The sequence below is a fragment of the Vulpes lagopus genome, chromosome 11 (assembly GCF_018345385.1).
Source record: "Vulpes lagopus strain Blue_001 chromosome 11, ASM1834538v1, whole genome shotgun sequence".
Classification (NCBI taxonomy): domain Eukaryota; kingdom Metazoa; phylum Chordata; class Mammalia; order Carnivora; family Canidae; genus Vulpes; species Vulpes lagopus.
The window spans coordinates 73,359,179-73,376,624 of record NC_054834.1 but is presented as its reverse complement, the minus strand read 5'-3'; the positions used below and the strand labels follow the sequence as shown (position 1 = coordinate 73,376,624).

The 17,446-nt window shown below is 41.0% G+C and overlaps 1 protein-coding gene across 5 annotated transcripts in view; it reads right to left on the bottom strand.

The window, feature by feature from the left end:
- Positions 1-17,446, bottom strand: part of CHKA (choline kinase alpha) — a 66,997-nt gene that overhangs the window by 26,521 nt on the left and 23,030 nt on the right. For all 5 annotated transcript variants that reach the window (XM_041773555.1, XM_041773551.1, XM_041773552.1 and 2 more), the window contains exon 2: positions 10,583-10,694. In XM_041773555.1, coding sequence (XP_041629489.1) covers positions 10,583-10,694 — 112 coding nt within the window. The remainder of the gene's footprint in view (positions 1-10,582; positions 10,695-17,446) is intronic.

Below are 17,446 nucleotides of genomic sequence, written 5' to 3'. Positions count from 1 at the left end.
CGGCTTCGGGCAAACTCACATCCATGGTCCAAGCAGTGGGGAAACTGGCTATGGTACTTATACGGATGCTGAATGGGGCCCAAATGTCCCAAAATGTTAAATACTGTGCTTGTTCTCCCTAAGGAAAGTTAAGAACAAAAAAAGTTCTACAATACGATATATTGTATACTGATACTTTGTCAGAAAAGACAAATATGGAATTTGGGTATCTTACTGAAATTTGTTGTAACGGGATTTGACCTGAACAAAATTCTAAAGGACTATGGTTATTCCTATGCTGTTATTATTCGAACTGTATCTTCTTAGGGAGATACAGTTAATGGGTTATTTAGCCAACAGAAGTCCCTTTCCCTTGTCCAATGGTGCTCTCAAAAGCAAGTCATTTCATCCAAAGTTACAAATTGCTTTAGTTCCCAAGGCCATTCCTTTTTAATTCTTGCACCGGTGGAAATAAATTTTGTTATGGATTTCCCCATCCCTGCCCACTCCATTCCACCCCCAAATGAATGCATTACTTATACCATAAGAGCACCATCATGAAGGCAAGATGGACTTCTGCCACATTCAACCCTCTGTTCTGTTTCCTCAGTACAGAATGTTCAGGTTCCCTCAATCCTGTAAACAAAAAGAGTAAGACCAGGAAATCTCAAACCAATTTAGATATTCACGAAAAGTGAGAGAAGCAACTTCCTCCTGATAAGCCAAGGGGAGATAGACTCACTGCCAAAAAAGAAGTCAGAGAACTTTTTTGTGCAGGAAGATGGAAAGTAAAATGTTATCTTGGAATCTGTGGGATTTTACTTCACAGGCATAAATTTATTTGAAGCAGATATTAAAATATATTGTATAAATATTTAACATGACTCCATATTTTTTGCCAACTTTAGTAAAAACTAGCTGTCATATATAAAATAAAACTAAAGTTTTCACATTAGGAATTTGAACACTGGTTAATATCAAATAATTACTAAAATCTTTTGATGTAAACATTATTATGGTCATTTAAAAAAATCATCTTAGGGATGCCTGGGTGGCTCAGCAGTTGAGCATCTGCCTTCGGCTCATGGCATGATCCCAAGATTCTGGGATCAAGTCCCACATCGGGGTCCCTGCATGGAGCCTGTTTCTCCCTCGCCTGTGTCTCTGCCTCTCTTTCTCTCTGTGTCTCTCACGAATAAATGAAATCTTTTTAAAAAATCATCTTACATAGATATAGATGGAAACATTCATGGAAGTGCTAATGTGATGTCTGGAATATGGTTCAGAATAACCCCAGAGAATGACCAAGGGCGAGGGTGAAGGACTGGTCAAAGGGAAAGAGATATTGGGGCACTTGGGGCTCATTACACTCTTCTGCTCCACTTTTGTATGTATCTGAGATTCCCCGTAATAAAAAGTCTTTTTAAAATAAACACAGAGTGCGCCTGTGTGACTCATTTGGTTAAGCGTCTGCCTTCAGCTCAGGTCATGATCCTGGAGTCAAGTCCCACATCAGGCTCCCTGCTCAGCGGGGAGTCAGCTTCTCCTTCTGCCTTTCCCTCCAGCTTGTGCTTGTTCTCTCTCTCTCTCTCTCTTTCTCTCTCAAAAATAAATTAATTCTTAAAAATAAATAAGTAAATAAATACATAAATTTCAAGACCTAAGAAGTCAGAATGCATTAAATATGCTTAAGACTCTAGCATCCCTGAATTGGGCTCTCTAAATGAATTGTAGGACATAAAGACATTACAAAAACAAAAAACAAACAAAAGACATCTAACGATTATTAAAGATACACTGCCACTAGGTTCCTCCCACCTTCCTTGTTCTTTTCTTCCTATCTTGGGCTTGGTGTTCAAGAGAATCTGAAAATATTCCTTATAATCCACAAATTCATTAGACGGTGATATAGGAAATAAAAGTGTCTTAGCAGTAGTAAGAGGCATATGGTTTATATTTCATTTTAGAGTTATACAAGATTTTGAAAGCTGAAACAGATTTTTGACGGGCTAAGAACTTTTAAATTTAAAACCCAAATTTGGGGCAGCCCAGGTGGCTCAGTGGTTTGGTGCCGCCTTTGGGCCAGGGCCTGATCCTGGAGACCAGGGATCAAGTCCCACGTCAGGCTCCCTGCATGGAGCCTGCTTCTCCCTCTGCCTGTCTCTGCCTCTCTCTCCCTCTCTCTGTGTCTCTCATGAATAAATAAAATCTTTTAAAAATAAATAAATAAATAAAACCCAAATTTGTAAAAACTTGATTTCTATTGGCTAGAAATAAGGGATGAGAATAGAGGACTTCCTTTTTTTTACTTTACATGCTTGCATTGCTATAAGTGTTTAAAAGTATTTTACTTTTATAATAAATATATTTGATACAAGGTTTCAAATGTTACTTCTGACAAAACTGCATGTAAAGTCTTGTACTTTAAAGACTGAAGAAAAAGCAACCTTCATATTCTAGTTTATTAGTTATTAAAATGTTTTATTTCAGGCTTTGAAAAAAACTGAAAATCAATAAATAGTAAGACAGTTAACAGGGGCTAAGATGAGGAAATAACACTTGACTGAATTTTGTCTTATATATATAATTTTAGGATTCAAAAATGTTCTATTTAAAGTTACCCAATATTCCACAATATAACAGGTTTATTTCTTTAAATCTAAGCTATTGGGCAGAATAAACTCTTATCTGCTCAGTTCTTAATGACAGATTCCTACAATGAGGAGGGAGCTAGTTTTACAACTGAACCACTTTATTAAAGACACATTTATGTGATGAAACAAAGTATACCTCATTTTTCCTGAAGTCTGTGTATGCGTGGCTGTGCATGTAAATAAAAGTGGCATAAAGAAAGTGGCATGAAGTGGCATCCAGCTATTTACATGTCATTTGTAATACTGAAAAATATGTCTCCAAAGTGTCTTTAGAAGCCCACCACTGCATGAGCTAGCTGCTGGCGGGACTGGTGGGACAGGTGGGGTGTTTAATCAGCTACAAAGAATAACAAGTCATCAACAGTAATAATACATTAGAAACGCTGCTAAAGAAATCAAATCACCATCAATTACAGATACTGTTAATAGGAGGGAATTAGTCACCATGTTAAATGTAATGGTGACCACAGAAATAAAAAGATTCAAAAAAGAGTATGTGTTAGAAACATGGAAGACATCTCTTCCCACTAGCCTTTCCTTCTCCAGCAAAAACAGAAGCACAAAAAGCTACACAGAGTACTCAGCTGGCTCTATCTATCTATCTATCTATCTATCTATTTTAAGTAGACTCCATGCGCAACGTGGGGCTTGAACTCAAGACTCTGAGATCAAGGGTTGCGAACTCTACTGACTGGGCCAGCCAGGAGCCCCTCACTTGGCTCTTTTAAAGGTTCTGTACAAAGGAGGAAGTTGGTTGTGGCCCATAAATGAGAGATTAAGAAACAACAATCCAAATGTTAGCTAGATTCAACTTCTAGGATATCCAACAACCTGGTCTAAGAAAATCTGGGATTATCCTCTTGAGTTGAGTCCTGAGCAACTCTCAGACTGTCAGTATTTACCCTTAAAACACAAGGAGTTGCGCTATTCTGAACATTCAGTCACTGTGATGCTCATCTGGTCCTGGAGTGGCATGAGTTCTTTATTGTGCAGCCTGTGGCTCTGAAAATTCCTAAGATCCACCCTAATAAATGACCACAGGAGTCAACATGAGGGTAGCACCTGCCACCTCTCCCTTCCTGTTCCTGGTAAGGCTTGTACCATCCCTCAGGTGAGCTGGGGCAGGAACAGTGTGAGAACTCTGGCTCCAGAGAATGCACAGTAGTCATGTGGCTCCTTCTATAATCTCCTATAGTATATTTTCTTCTCAATGTCACCATGGAGCCTAACCTCCCTTCTCCCTGATTTGTAGGAAAACATTCTATATTTATTGTTTTTATGGTCTCTTACAGCATTTTCTGAAAAATTATTTTACAGAACACATTAAAATGTGAGATCACAGGAGTGCTAGGTGGCTCAGTTAGTTAACCACTAGTCTTCAGCTCAGGTCATGATCCCAGGGTCCTGGGATCAAGCCCTACATCAGGCTCCTCTCCCTCTGCTTCTGCTGTTCCCCTGCTTGTGTGCTGTTAAATAAATAAATAAAATATTTTAAAAATGTGAGTTCACAATGTAATGATTTAAAGTATAGGGGGGCACCCAGATGGCTCAGTTGGTGAAGCAATCTCGAGGACGTGAGTTCAAGCTCCACACTGGGCATACTTTAAAATAAATAGATTACTTTAAAATAAAAATCTTAAAATAAATATATAGCTTACATATGATTCTCTAATGAGCAGATATGACTTACAAGAACTTAGACAATTTTTAACATCTTATGGTCTTCTCTATAGCATTTCCAATTACCTACCTCGAGGAACATTCTAAAACAATTTGATCCTCTGAACTTTGCAAAATGGGATGACTTGATGAACATCAATAGGAGACTAGAACTTCTAAAGGCTCTAGGAAGGTATAAAGCAGAAGACAGGAGAGGAGAGACCCAGGAAAGGCAGGCTCCTTATAGGACCTTCTCAAAATTTATATCTGATCCAGGGTAACCTGCTGCCCCAAGTCCCCCAAGGCTTCAAGTACATTAGACATAAGCACCCTGAAGGCTAATCTGAAAGCAACATGTTTCCAGGAAGAGTGGCTTGGCTTCTCTAGCCTGTGTGTGCCTCCACAATGGACCAGCACTGCTCATCCTCATAAAGGTACAAGGTAGGGGGAGGATACCAACCGATAAGGACAAAGAAGAGAGTTTGTTCTAAGTCTGACCAAAATATCCATACAACATGGTGTTTCCTTAAAGCTAAAAGTAGTACGAAGGAAGAGGAAGCTAAATACATCAAATGAATTTTCAAATTGAGGCCCTTAAATTTCTAAAATTACCAAATCATTTTCTACTGAGGAAACAGAAGAAAGGGATTAGATTTGCCTTGGGCCAAAACAAACAAACAAAAAAAACAACAAAGAAAACCCCAAAACTAAAAATATATTTGTTACGTAACATTCTGAAATCTTAATCGCTGTGCCCTTGTGAACACAGCACAAACTGTAGCTGGTGCTACTTAACAAAAGCATTACAATTTTCTTTTTATTTTATTTTTTTTTTTTTTACAATTTTCTTTTTAAAAAGCATTTCTTGAAACTGAGAACTAAAAGAAAGAAATTAAAGCTGTAGAGAATGCTCCCACTTCAGAGGACTCATACTATACCGTGAATCGTGTCTGTCACCTGGAAACCAGACTGCCCCAGGCACGATCGCATGGACAGCCTGCGGCAGAGAACACATGCACAGACAGCTAAAGTGGTACATTACCCCCAAGTGCCCTTCACGCCACCCGACACAAACACATTCCTTCCCCGGATGGCTGGGCTGCAGTCACACCATCGTTCCAGGGACCAGAAATCTGTATTGGCTTCATGCTATAAATCCCCAACATTTAAGACCAGCAAGACAAAGACACGTGGCATATGTCAAAATTAGACACAGGAGTCTGCAATTTATTTAGTTCTCAAAAGAAGGCATCAAAGCAGGTATGGAAGGGCTGTAGATAGTGATTTGGCAACTCTCTCTCGAATATTAAACTGAAGAAATACTAGGTCAGACCAAATGGGAACATACAATACTAAACAATGTGTTACTTCTGGGAGGGAAGTTTGATTACCTTCAGGAACAGATAAAATTACACCACACTCAAAGTCCGAGGGGATTTTGTCAAAGCAGAGTAAAAAACAACTTCAACTCATGATGATTCTAAGACAATGAGAAATAATACACCAAGTTCACAGTATTCAGTGGCCAGGGACACGTGCTCTCCCAATGACTTGGGACAGAGCAGGGCTCTTTGTGACAGAGCAGGAGTCAGACAGACTCTGTAGGTGTGACCCTCATTCCAGGGACAATGTTTGGAAGCAGTCAATTCCTTAGTTGCTGGTAGTTTATTATGAACTATATCTATGGGCTGTTCCCATATTGTTTGTTTCCCATATTTTACGGTGGTTTAATTTCTATTTAAATCAGGATTAAGTGAAAACAGGGAAGATCACATTTTACTTTCTGGATTTAAAACAGACCATGTCCCAGACTGCACTCTTTGAGTCACTAATTCATATCTGCATTGTGCCTTGATGCCTTTAATTTTATTATGGTTAGTACTCAAACAAGCACTAATATTAGCCTTCTATGCTCAAAGAACACACAAAAACATTTTTCCCAGACAACACTCGAGAGATCTTTGATGTGGATTATAGACATTCATGCCCGTGAGACCATTCAAAATGGTGAGGCCAAATCTCTCCATTCATGCACAGAAGGAACTGGCTCAACACAGAGTCACTGTTCTGACGAGGAAGGGACGAAGCAATCCTCTGAGACTTCCGCCAAGTGGCACAGGTTACATTGAATGAACAATACGTACTGACATTTGTGTCTTCCACAATTCATGATAAATAAGCAAACGGGTTATTTGTAATCAGCCAAACTTGCTGCTTTGAAAAGGCTGCTACTGGACGTTGCGGAGCTCATGTTCCTTCCCAGTATCAGAAAGGAAAAAAACCAAGTTACATTTACAGCTTGCGTTATTGTTTCAAGCTCTCTTCTAGCAATCACATCTCTTTCCACATGGCAAAGGCTGAACTAATATATTTCCCAACTTCTATTAAACGATCCTCCTGTGCTTAGGGGTGATTCTACAGTGGAATTGTGTCCATTGTGTGTGCAACTACAGAAATTAACCCTCCTTATTAAAATTAAAGCTAGGCCATGTGAAACAGACCCTGAATTGTACTGGCAGGTAGTGCTTTAGGATCAGACTGATGTTTTGATGTTTACAGTGTATACGTTAAAGAAAAGGGCTGGGAGAGAATGAAGTTTGGGGACAGACTGTCGGCTTCCTGCCACTTAGCCCACAGTGAACAGCCCTGAAGATCAGTGGCTCCCTGCCATGGTCTCAGACATCTCACAACACCAAAGTGAAGAGAAATGAAAAAGCTGAGCAACATCTGATCATCTTAAACCAAGTCACTTGTAAAGGACTATAAAATGTATATCAAAGAACTATTTCTACTTAATATTTGATCCTTAGATCAAATCTAAGGAAAAAATCAAAGGAACAAATCTAAAAAAAAAAACAAAAACAAAAACAAAAAAAAACCACCAAAAAACTCCAAAGTGTCAAACATGGAGAAAGGGAAGGAAGGGACATACTCAATTCAACTGGTCTAGCACGTCATTTAGCAAAATGGCAAGACTGTCTGAGAAAATACATAACTCTATCATTACCTGTAGCTGTCAGCTGACATTTTTTAAGAAAGGAACTTACTCTAACCTACCTTCAAGCATGCTACAACTGCAGCTATACGGATTTTTGGGATCCCAGCCTTTCTGTATGGTGCATATACATGCATAGGGATGTGTGTGCTTTCCCCACAGAGAGGGTACAGACAGGGAAAGCATAACACCTGAGTTATGTTTCTGTCTTTAATCCATTCATTTATGAAAATAACAGGGCTTATTATTCAAGCGGACTCTAGATTTGCTGAGCCATATCTCTTAATAAATGCAAATCCTAAAAAGTCACTACCAATTCTGGCAACTTTTTTGTTTTGATGGGAACAGAAGCCTCATGGCAGACACCAACTGTCTGTCTCTCCACTGTAGGCCAGACTCATTTCAAAGAGCTGGTCAGCAATAGGAGTGAACTTATACCCTAGCAACAAAAATGATAGATGCTTTAAATCTGAGTTGGAAATATTTGAAAAGGCACTGGAGTCTGCAGTGAGATCCCTGGCATAGCTCTGTGACTGCTCAGCTTTTCTGGCACCGCTGGTGGTTGCCACCTGGCTCGTGCCTCTCGGGCTCACAGTGTCTGCCTCTGCCACCTTCTCTCTCCCGCAGCCATTTCTCAGAGCCCTCCCCCCCACCCCCCACCCCGTCTGCTTCCCTCCTCGTGTGGTCAAGATATCTAAATGACCAACAGTTTGCAATGGCCATTAATGTCTAAAATTCCAACTGGCAACCAGGGCCCTTGCCAAACCCTAAAGAACTTTTCTGCCAAAAACCTTACCATTTACCCTGCAGGCTGTAGGTTTCATAATTTTTCTGCTAGAACTGCACAAAAAAATCGTCCTTGAACTAAGGACTTGATGTACTAAGTATTTATACTGACAACAGATACCCTCCCCTAAGGCAAAGGAACAGCTTCTTTTCTAGCAAAAAACGAAACCACTGTCTGGTAAGTCAACGGTGAGCCTGTAGACCCCCACTGACTGTCCAGTTAGCAAGCTGCTCGTCTCCCGGCACAGGTTCCACCCTGCATGGTGGAGGCAGCTTCAGGAATGGCAACTGACATCTGCCTAACAAAAATATAGTAAGAAGCTAGCTATACAGTGTTCCCCCCCATAAATCACAACTATATGGAAAACATACTCCAGTCTGTTAATTTGGCAAGAATTAATTCCACTTTAAGTGGCTTTAATTATTGTTCATTTTTGAGCTACCTAAAAACAGGGACATAGAAATGCTAAAACAAATTCTACTTTCAGACATTTATATTGCATTTGAGTACTTATAAGGCAGTAATTCTAGACCACTAAAATTTCAAGAACAAAATACTAACTACTGATAATCAATCTTTAACAGGGGAAGAGTTAACTGCTCAGACCCAGGCCATACTGTTGAAGGCTTCACTGAGCTACCCATCCAGTAACACAGCACACTCTAGAGCTGTGCTGTCCAATGCAGCAGGCACCAGTGCATGTGACCATTTCAATTTAATTAAAGTTAATTAAAATTTAAAATTTCAATCTTCAGTTGCCCTCACCATATTTCAAATGTTTGATAGCCACCTATGGCTGGTGCCCAGTGTCCCAAACAGCAGATCCAGAACATTCCTTTCACCTCCATCATCAAACTGCTGCTCTACACAGAGCAGAGCCTGAAGCCCAGCTTAGCCTGGCACCTGGAGGGGCGCATAGTGCATGTTCAAAACGCCACTATTGGGCAGCCCCGGTGGTTCAGCAGTTTAGCACCGCCTTCAGCCCAGGGTGGGATCCTGGAGACCCGGGATCGAGTCCCATGTCAGGCTCCCTGCATGGAGCCTGCTTCTCCCTCTGCCTGTGTCTCTGCCTCTCTCTCTCTCTCTCTCTCTCTATGTCTCTCATGAATACATAAATAAAATCTTAAAAAAAAATAACGCCCCTATTTAAAGTTATAAATAGCAAACAAAAGCCACATAAATCAGATTTTTTTCAATAAATCAGATTTAAACAATAGTCTTTATAACATGCAAATCCAGCAGTTGGCTATTAAAGTATTTTAAAAGTGTTGCCCATATGAAAGCACACAAATAGGAATAATTGTTAGAGGATGTAAAAGTCTTCAAAGAAAAAATGGCTAAAGACTGATTTCATTGAAAGCACCAAAAGGACATTAACTGGGTTTTTCAAAAATTGTGCTTTGAAAATGAAATTTGAGTAAATATAAAACTCAAATGCATAGTTAACACAAGAACCCTGCCGCTGTGTACCAACAATAAGGGGTCAGGGTCAGCTGTGTGTCCCTCATCAGAGTGGTTTCAGGTTTTCTTGGCAAGGGGCACATGACTTCAGACATACAAGCTGGCTTTCAACACTCAGATCCTGAGCACTGCACACCCTAACAAGGACAAAGAAAACTATCCAGCAAAAAGGCTCAGTCACATTATGATACAGAGTACCAGCTGTAACTATGATATATCTGAACATTATAATCGAATTATCATAGACATGGGCATAATAATCTGCTTTTCCGATTGAGCTGAGACTAGTCTCTTAAAACATTAAGTCAGAAAACTATTCTCCATTTCATGAAGATCAAAAAGGGCCCTTCCAAAGATTTAAATGGATATTAAAATCCTATCATAGAAATATATCAAACATTTGTATGTGTGGTCAGTAAAATGGTAAATTCATGGTATAAATAGAAAAAAAATCCAGATATTCGGGTTCTCCTATAACTGGTTAAGACAATTCAATAAATAAAGCACTTTAATTGAAAATTAGATTCAATTAAATAATATAAAAATTGGGAAGATCATGAGTCTAACAAATTCAAAGTTTTAAAGAAATCTCGAAGTGAGGGAGTTGATAAATTCAGCTCCACTGAGATCATACTTTGTCCACTGGGCTCCCCTTTGCAATATTTGCCCTGTAAAACCTTTATGATCATGTTAATACCCTTTCCACATTAGAATTTTACAACCTAGGTCGGAGCTAAAAATTTCAATGTGTGGAAAATCCAAGCATCATGACCACTACTAAAGATTTAAGCAACATCGTACTTTGGATGTAAAGCTGAAAATATTTGTACTAGCTTATTAATAAATTATAAGAAAAACAGGAATTCAGAACATAACAGGATATAAGCAAAACACTCGGTTGTGCAGCCCAATTAAAATAAAAACAATATATAAAAATAGCTTTAATAACACCACTAAAGTATTTAAAATCTCTTCCCAGGTGATTCAGGAGAGAGGATGATAACTGTTCACAGGGCCCTCCCGTCCCCACACAGCCCACAAACTCACCATCTTTAAAATCGCCCCATAGAGCCGTAGGAGCACTTTTCGAGGCTCGTCACCAACGGTGGCCACAGTGTCAGGTAAGGAGCACTGGAACAGCATGTTACTGAGGCCACCTCTGTTGGAAGACGAGAGTAAGTGTCAGTGTTTTGAAAGTCAGCTAAACTGCTCTTCTTGGACAACTATGGATGAGAAGTCAGGATCCTGTGGGAACTGTTCCTGTAGAAGTTTTGACAGACTCTCAGGATACGTGCAACATACACAATAAGCTCCACAGTGTTTAGATCAATTCCAGAATCACATTAAAAACAAGCAAATTCCAGAGCAGTCTGGGTGGCTCAGCGGTTTAGCGCCTGCCTTCAGCCCAGGTTGTGATCCTGGAGACCCGGGATCGGGTCCCACATCGGGCTCCTTGCATGGAGCCTGCTTCTCCCTCTGCCTATGTCTCTGCTTCTCTTTCTGTGTCTCTCATGAATAAATAAAATATTTTTTAAAAAAACAAGCAAATTCCCTATCTGTTCTTCTTAGATTAATGTTGGAGGTGAGCTCTGTTTAAATTGCATGTGTGCACCTGAGCATGGCATGTGCCTCCAGAGAAGGAGCAGGATGGAAGAGAACCCAGCGCACACTGGAGTGGGGGACATCTCAGAAGCATTCCTTCAGGCCCATGTTCTTCTAGTTCTAAAACTTCCACTATATTCTCATAATGACCAGGTTAAAATCTTTTTTTTTAAAGATTCTATTTATTTATTTATGAGAGACACAGAGAGAGAGGCAGGCAGAGACACAAGCAGAGGGAGAAGCAGGCTCCATGCAGGGAGCCCAACGTGGGACTCGATCCTGGGTCTCTAGGATCACGTCCTGGGCCGAAGGCAGACGCCCAACTGCTGAGCCACCCAGGCGTACCAGCAGGTAAAAATCTTGAAGCAATACTTAATCCACCTCCCCCCAGAACCTTCCACTTGAAGTATATATAGTTCCATGTTATGGAAAATGTCTCAACCAATTTTGACTAATAGCCTTTGCAACATTAAATTTGGGACGAATAAAAAATAAATAAATAAACAAACAAACAAACAAATAAATAAATAAAAATAAAAAAACAAACTTTGGGACGAATCACCTGCCCAGGTTGGACATGATTAGGTATACAGGAAAGATAGTTAATGGAGGAATCGGGGCTAAATGAAGGAATAAACATCTGTATAATGTGGAGTTCCAGACAAGAAGCATCTCATCTGCAGCAGATTTCAGAGCCCTAAATCCTAATATTATCCAGCCAATAAATCTTAAGGAACTATTCCCTAAGCAAAGCACTATGCTGGAAGCTAGGATAATAAAAATCTAAACTATGTTCTGGCCCTTGCCCTCAAGAAACAGCCTCTTTAATGAAGACAAACCAGGCATAAAACTGTCAGAATTCAAAATCACAGGGCAGTGTCTGAGGTGACACACTTGAGCCAATTGAGTCCACCCCTGCCTGTCAAAGGCTTCAGCATCATATGGTAGTAGATGAACAACTCTGGGAGAGAAAGCCACCAGGAGATCGAACTACAGTTTTCTAGAAGGACACCCCCCCCCAGTCACAGGAGGCACCAGCTTTTCCCCTGCTTCATCCATAAACAATCTGTCCAGTCAAGCTATGTTCTCCAAAGTGAGACTAAAATACACATCTAATTTATACCATCAGGTGCAGAATTACACAGGCATTAGGAGTAACACTGGCAAGCACTGCCAAGAGCTACAGAATACAGACCAGAAGATTGTGTGGGGAGAAAAGAGAACAGAGAGAAATTTTACATGAAGGCTTGTTAATATTGGTATATTAACATTAGCTAACCATTTTGAAAATTTTGCTTCTGTGGCAGACCCTCTCCTTCCTTTCCATATTTTACTCAAGCAGCAACACGGCTAGCTGCCTTCATGGCTAGGTGTGCCCATGTGCCCAAGGGCTGACAATATATATATATATATATATATATATATATATATATATATATATATATATGACATTCTCATGGGCTTTGTCCCTTTCTTCCTGTTCTCTATCCTGCTGTCTGAAACAAGGAGATGATCGTGTGTCAATTGCTAAGCTCTTGTCTCTGAGCTCCAAATCTATACTTTAGTTCTCTGTTGTGATGCGGAGCTGGGGGCTCCACTAGTTACAAATCTCCTTTGCCAGTTGCTCCCAGTTAGGTTCTGCCAGTGGGGGCATTGGAAGGAGGCTGGAAGGTGGGAGGAAGGAGATATACTTGCTTGTTGTTCTTGTCTGAGTGCTGTAGTAACAACAGGGCAACCCCCACTTCTTTCACCAACCTCAGAACCAGCCTCATGGCACCTTTGCAGGGATATCAGCTCAGAGGTCTGGGTCCCAGCTCCAGGGGGATGCTCCTCAAGTTCTCAGATGCCAGCAACAGCCAGTAGTGCTCTCTCCACAGGGGGTGGGGGCCCCAGCTCCAGGGTTTGATAACCACAACCTCTTCCCTCTGACCCCCAGCCCAGAGAAGGGGCTGCTTCCTGGAATTCTGTATGCCAGTGGGTCCCATTTTTGCTTTTTTGGTTCTCTAATACCTGTTCACCCAATTTCCTATATTAAATTCTCTATGTTAAAATGTCTAGTGTTGTTTTCCCCTTCTTGCCAGGGTCTTGACTGGCACATATGGCCAGAGCTTTAGTAGCTTCTTAGATCATGAGCCCAGCCTAGGAAGGCAGAACAGTTAGCTGAAAGGAGCCTGTATCTCCAATGAGTCCATGGAGCTGCCATACCTGCCCAGCCTGTCTTCTAGACCTCTTAACACAAGACAGAAATAAATTTGTGTTATTCAAGCCACTATTACTCTAGAGTTTCTGTTACAAGCAGCTAGACCTAGTTCTAACTGATACAGCTTATCACAATCCACTTACTCCTGTTCTCCCAATCTGCAAACTTCTCTTTACCCTGCTCTACTACCTAAAACGACCTACCAAGTCTAACCTTTTCAAGAAGCTTTCACCTTTTTCCTGCTAGTTCCTTGAAGGCAGGGGTAATGTCTCACTACAATTCTCAAGACTTAGTGACCCCAAATGGTAGGTGCTCAGTAAAGCTTTTCTGAAGATGACAACAATCAGCAGCACTATTGTCCCACTGAGTCTTCTCTAAACTCACTCCTGTTATTTTATCTTACTAGGTCTAGTGGGTTAGGCTTGGCTCCCTAATTAATTAGACTGTAAGCCCCCTAAGAGAAGGTCCTGGGGGAAGGCATTATGCTACGAGAAAGACCACTGGCTTGAGAGCCAGCAATCCAAACCCCAGTATTGCCACTTACTAGCTGTGTGATCTTGGGCATATCGCTGAACCTCTCTGAGCCTCAAATTCACCCCTCTGTAAAAGAGTTGCACTTTCGTTTTTTTCTTTTGTCATTTTATTTTTTTTAGGGGGGGGGGGCAGAGGGATTTTTTTTTTTTTTTTTTTTTTTTTTGGAGAGAGAGAGAGAGAGAATTCCAAGCAGGCTCCATGCCCAATGTGGAGCCCGATGTAGGGCTCAATCTCAGGACCCTGAAATCATGACTTAAGCCAAATTCAAGAGTCAGATGCTTAATTGACTGTACCCCCCAGGCTTCCCTCTTTAGTCTGGGGCTGTAGTGTTCAACAGGTTAGCTCAGTTCACCCTCTCCACAATCCTGCAGGGTGGATGCTGATACTGCCTCTCATTTATAAGACAAGGACATGAGACAGAGCAGGATAGCACCATGCCATGCTAAGCACATGGTAGGTGCTATGGGAGCAGCATGATCACAAGAGCGTTACATCAGGACTAGTCTATACAAATGTACATAAAAACAGAGGTCTTTATTTCCTGTGGCTGCTGTAACATATGACCACACATTCCATGGCTTAAAACAATAAAAATTTATCTTACAGTTTTGGAGTTCAGACGCCAGGAAATAGGTCTTATGTGGCTAAAATCAAGATGTCAGCAGGGCTGTATACCACAGTCCAGGAAACACATACAAAATGACAAAAAGTTGATTCTGATTGAGCTAATGAATGTCAAAGGACAGTGCTTACTGGGGGGCAAGAGGAACTGGGTTTAACTGGGACAGAGTTTCAGACCAGGAAAATGAAAGTGTTCCTGAGATGGATCGTAGTGATGGTTGCACAACAGTGTGAACATCCTTAATCCACTGTATACACTTAAAAATGGTTAAAAATAGTAAATTCCATCCTGTGTACATTTTACCACAATGTTTTAAAAAAAGGAATGAAGTACTGACACATGCTACATTATGCTCAGTGAAAGAAACCAGTCACATACTCTACTATTCCATTCATGTGAAATGTCCAGATCAAGGCAATCTACAGACAGAGAGATCAGTGAGTGCCTAGGGCTGGGGGCCATGGTCTCCTTCCAAGATGAGAAAAATGTTCTAAATTTTGTGAGATGACGGTTGCCCATGCCTGTGACTATACTAAAAACCATCAGATATACACACTTTAAATAGGTGAATTGTATAAAATATGTGAACCATATCTCAATAAAGTACTTTTTAAAAAGAAAAATGATTTTTTCCAACTGTAATGATTTTTTCTTAACCAATTAAAAACTTGAATGTGCTTCTGCAGAAACTATGTTCCCCAGATGTAAATAAAACTCATATTTTAAGAATTTTTTCAGGAGTACCTGAGTGGTTCAGTCAGTTGGGCATCTATCTGCCTTTGGCTCAGAACATCCTGGGAACGAGCCCCATGTCAGGCTCCCTGCTCAGTGGGGAGTCTGCTTCTCCCTCTCCCGCTGCCCCATCTCCCTGGTTGTTCTCTCTCTCAAATAAATAAAATCTTAAAAAAAAAAAAATACTTAAAAGCAATCATGAGTACCTGGGAATCTTTGCAAGAACAAAGACCTCTTTTTCCAAAAGGTAAATCAGTTGTCTACCTCAGTGAAGGAAGAGCAGAAAGATCAGGGAATCCAAGGCTCTCGTTTTCTCCCAAGTGAGCCTCAAAGCACAGGGGAAGCACAGGGACAGTGTGGAGGGAGGAAGATGCGAGCAGCCTTGACCTTTCTTCTCAACTCAGAGCAACGCTTCTAGTGCACGACTTATCAGAAGTGCCCTGCCACTGGCTCTTGGCTACCAGGCGACAGGATAGGCATCCCATCAGTTAAAAGCTCTCGTTTTCCTTCCTGTCACACACTCTTGAGAGTTCAGTCAACAGTGGGAGCAAACAGATGAGCTACTGTTCTAAATTGTGTAACTCCATTCAAAGTTTAATCCCGTGCTCCTAGAGAAGGCAGGCGGGCCAGCTCGGCCAGAAACCAGCTCACAACCTGGAAACCCTTCATCTTTTGAATTATCCATAGCCCCTGTTGCTCAATAGGCTATAACAGGAGGAAGTAAACCGTCGGTTTTTAGTTGACAAGCAAGATAAGTGAAACAGGGATCCCTGGGTGGCGCAGCGGTTTGGCGCCTGCCTTTGGCCCAGGGCGCGATCCTGGAGACCCGGGATCGAATCCCATGTCGGGCTCCCGGTGCATGGAGCCTGCTTCTCCCTCTGCCTGTGTCTCTGCCTCTCTCTCTCTCTCTCTCTGTAACTATCATAAATTTAAAAAAAAATTAAAAAAAAAAAAAAAAAAGATAAGTGAAACAAGGTCATTATCCCAGATGACCCAACTGTGAGAAACCACCTAAAAAAATGCCAATTACCAATGAGCCAAACATGACTGGGAATAATAAGATATCTTGGGAAGATATGCCACAGATATGGTAGCAAAACTATGATGGCCCAATTTACCATATAATTTTGCCTCCTAAGTAAAACCTCTGGAACTCACAAGGATTTCAAACAAGTGGCAGAACAGCTTTATAATAAACATACAAGTCATAGTTGAACTTAGGAGACACAATATACTCAAGTAAGCAAAACAGCAAATGAAACAAATGCATGTATTTCACATTCAACACATGTCAGCAGCCCATGGGAGGCAGAAAACTGAAAGCGCAGAAGGCACTCCTGGCGGGTGCGCTCCCCAGGCCGAGGGCACGGCGCCCATCCCACCCGCAGGCCTCCAACACAGAGCCAGTGGACTAGTGAGCAAAAAAAAAAAGAGCTTCTTCCAGACAAACCATTGATCAGATATTAAAATAATCCTTTCAGGAGTGCCTAGGTGGCTCAGTCTGTGAAGCATCTGCCTTTGGCTCAGGTCAGGATCCCAGGGTCCCGGGATTGAGCTCCGCATTGAGCATTCTGCTCAGTGGGGAGCATGCTTCTCATTCTCTCTCTGCCCCATCCCCTGCTTGTGCTTGCTTTCTCAAATAAATAAATAAAATCTTTAAAAACAAATAAATAAATAAGATAATCATTTCAATTTCTCTGGATATAGGGGAAAAAAAACATGCAATAACAGCACAAGGAACAAATTTCAAGCTGAAGAACTATGGCTATTGGGTTTCTGTGCCAAATAAAGTACTTTGTGAAAACAAAGCCACACAGCAGCCCTGAGGAGCACTGTGCTGTTTTCATCGTATTCCTGTTTATATTCACCACGAGCAATAAAGAACTCAGGTGACATGGGTGTGCTTTTAAGGACTCAGCTAAGCTTTATCAATTTTACTGGAACAACTAAAGTAGGCTGCTTATAATGTGTAGTAAATTGTTTGCCTTTCAGATTTTAGAATTCATGTTCCAAAAAACCATGTTGGACCCTCAAAATAAAAACTATAACAAGTTACCTAAATTCTACCATTCAAACATAACCAGTTTTCAACATTTTGGGTGTTTTTGTTTTTGTTTTGTTTTTTAAGTAGGCTCCATGCCCAAGGTGGGGCTTAAACTCACAACCCTGAGATCAAGAGCTACATGCTGTACAGACTGAGCCAGCCAGGTGCCCCTAACAT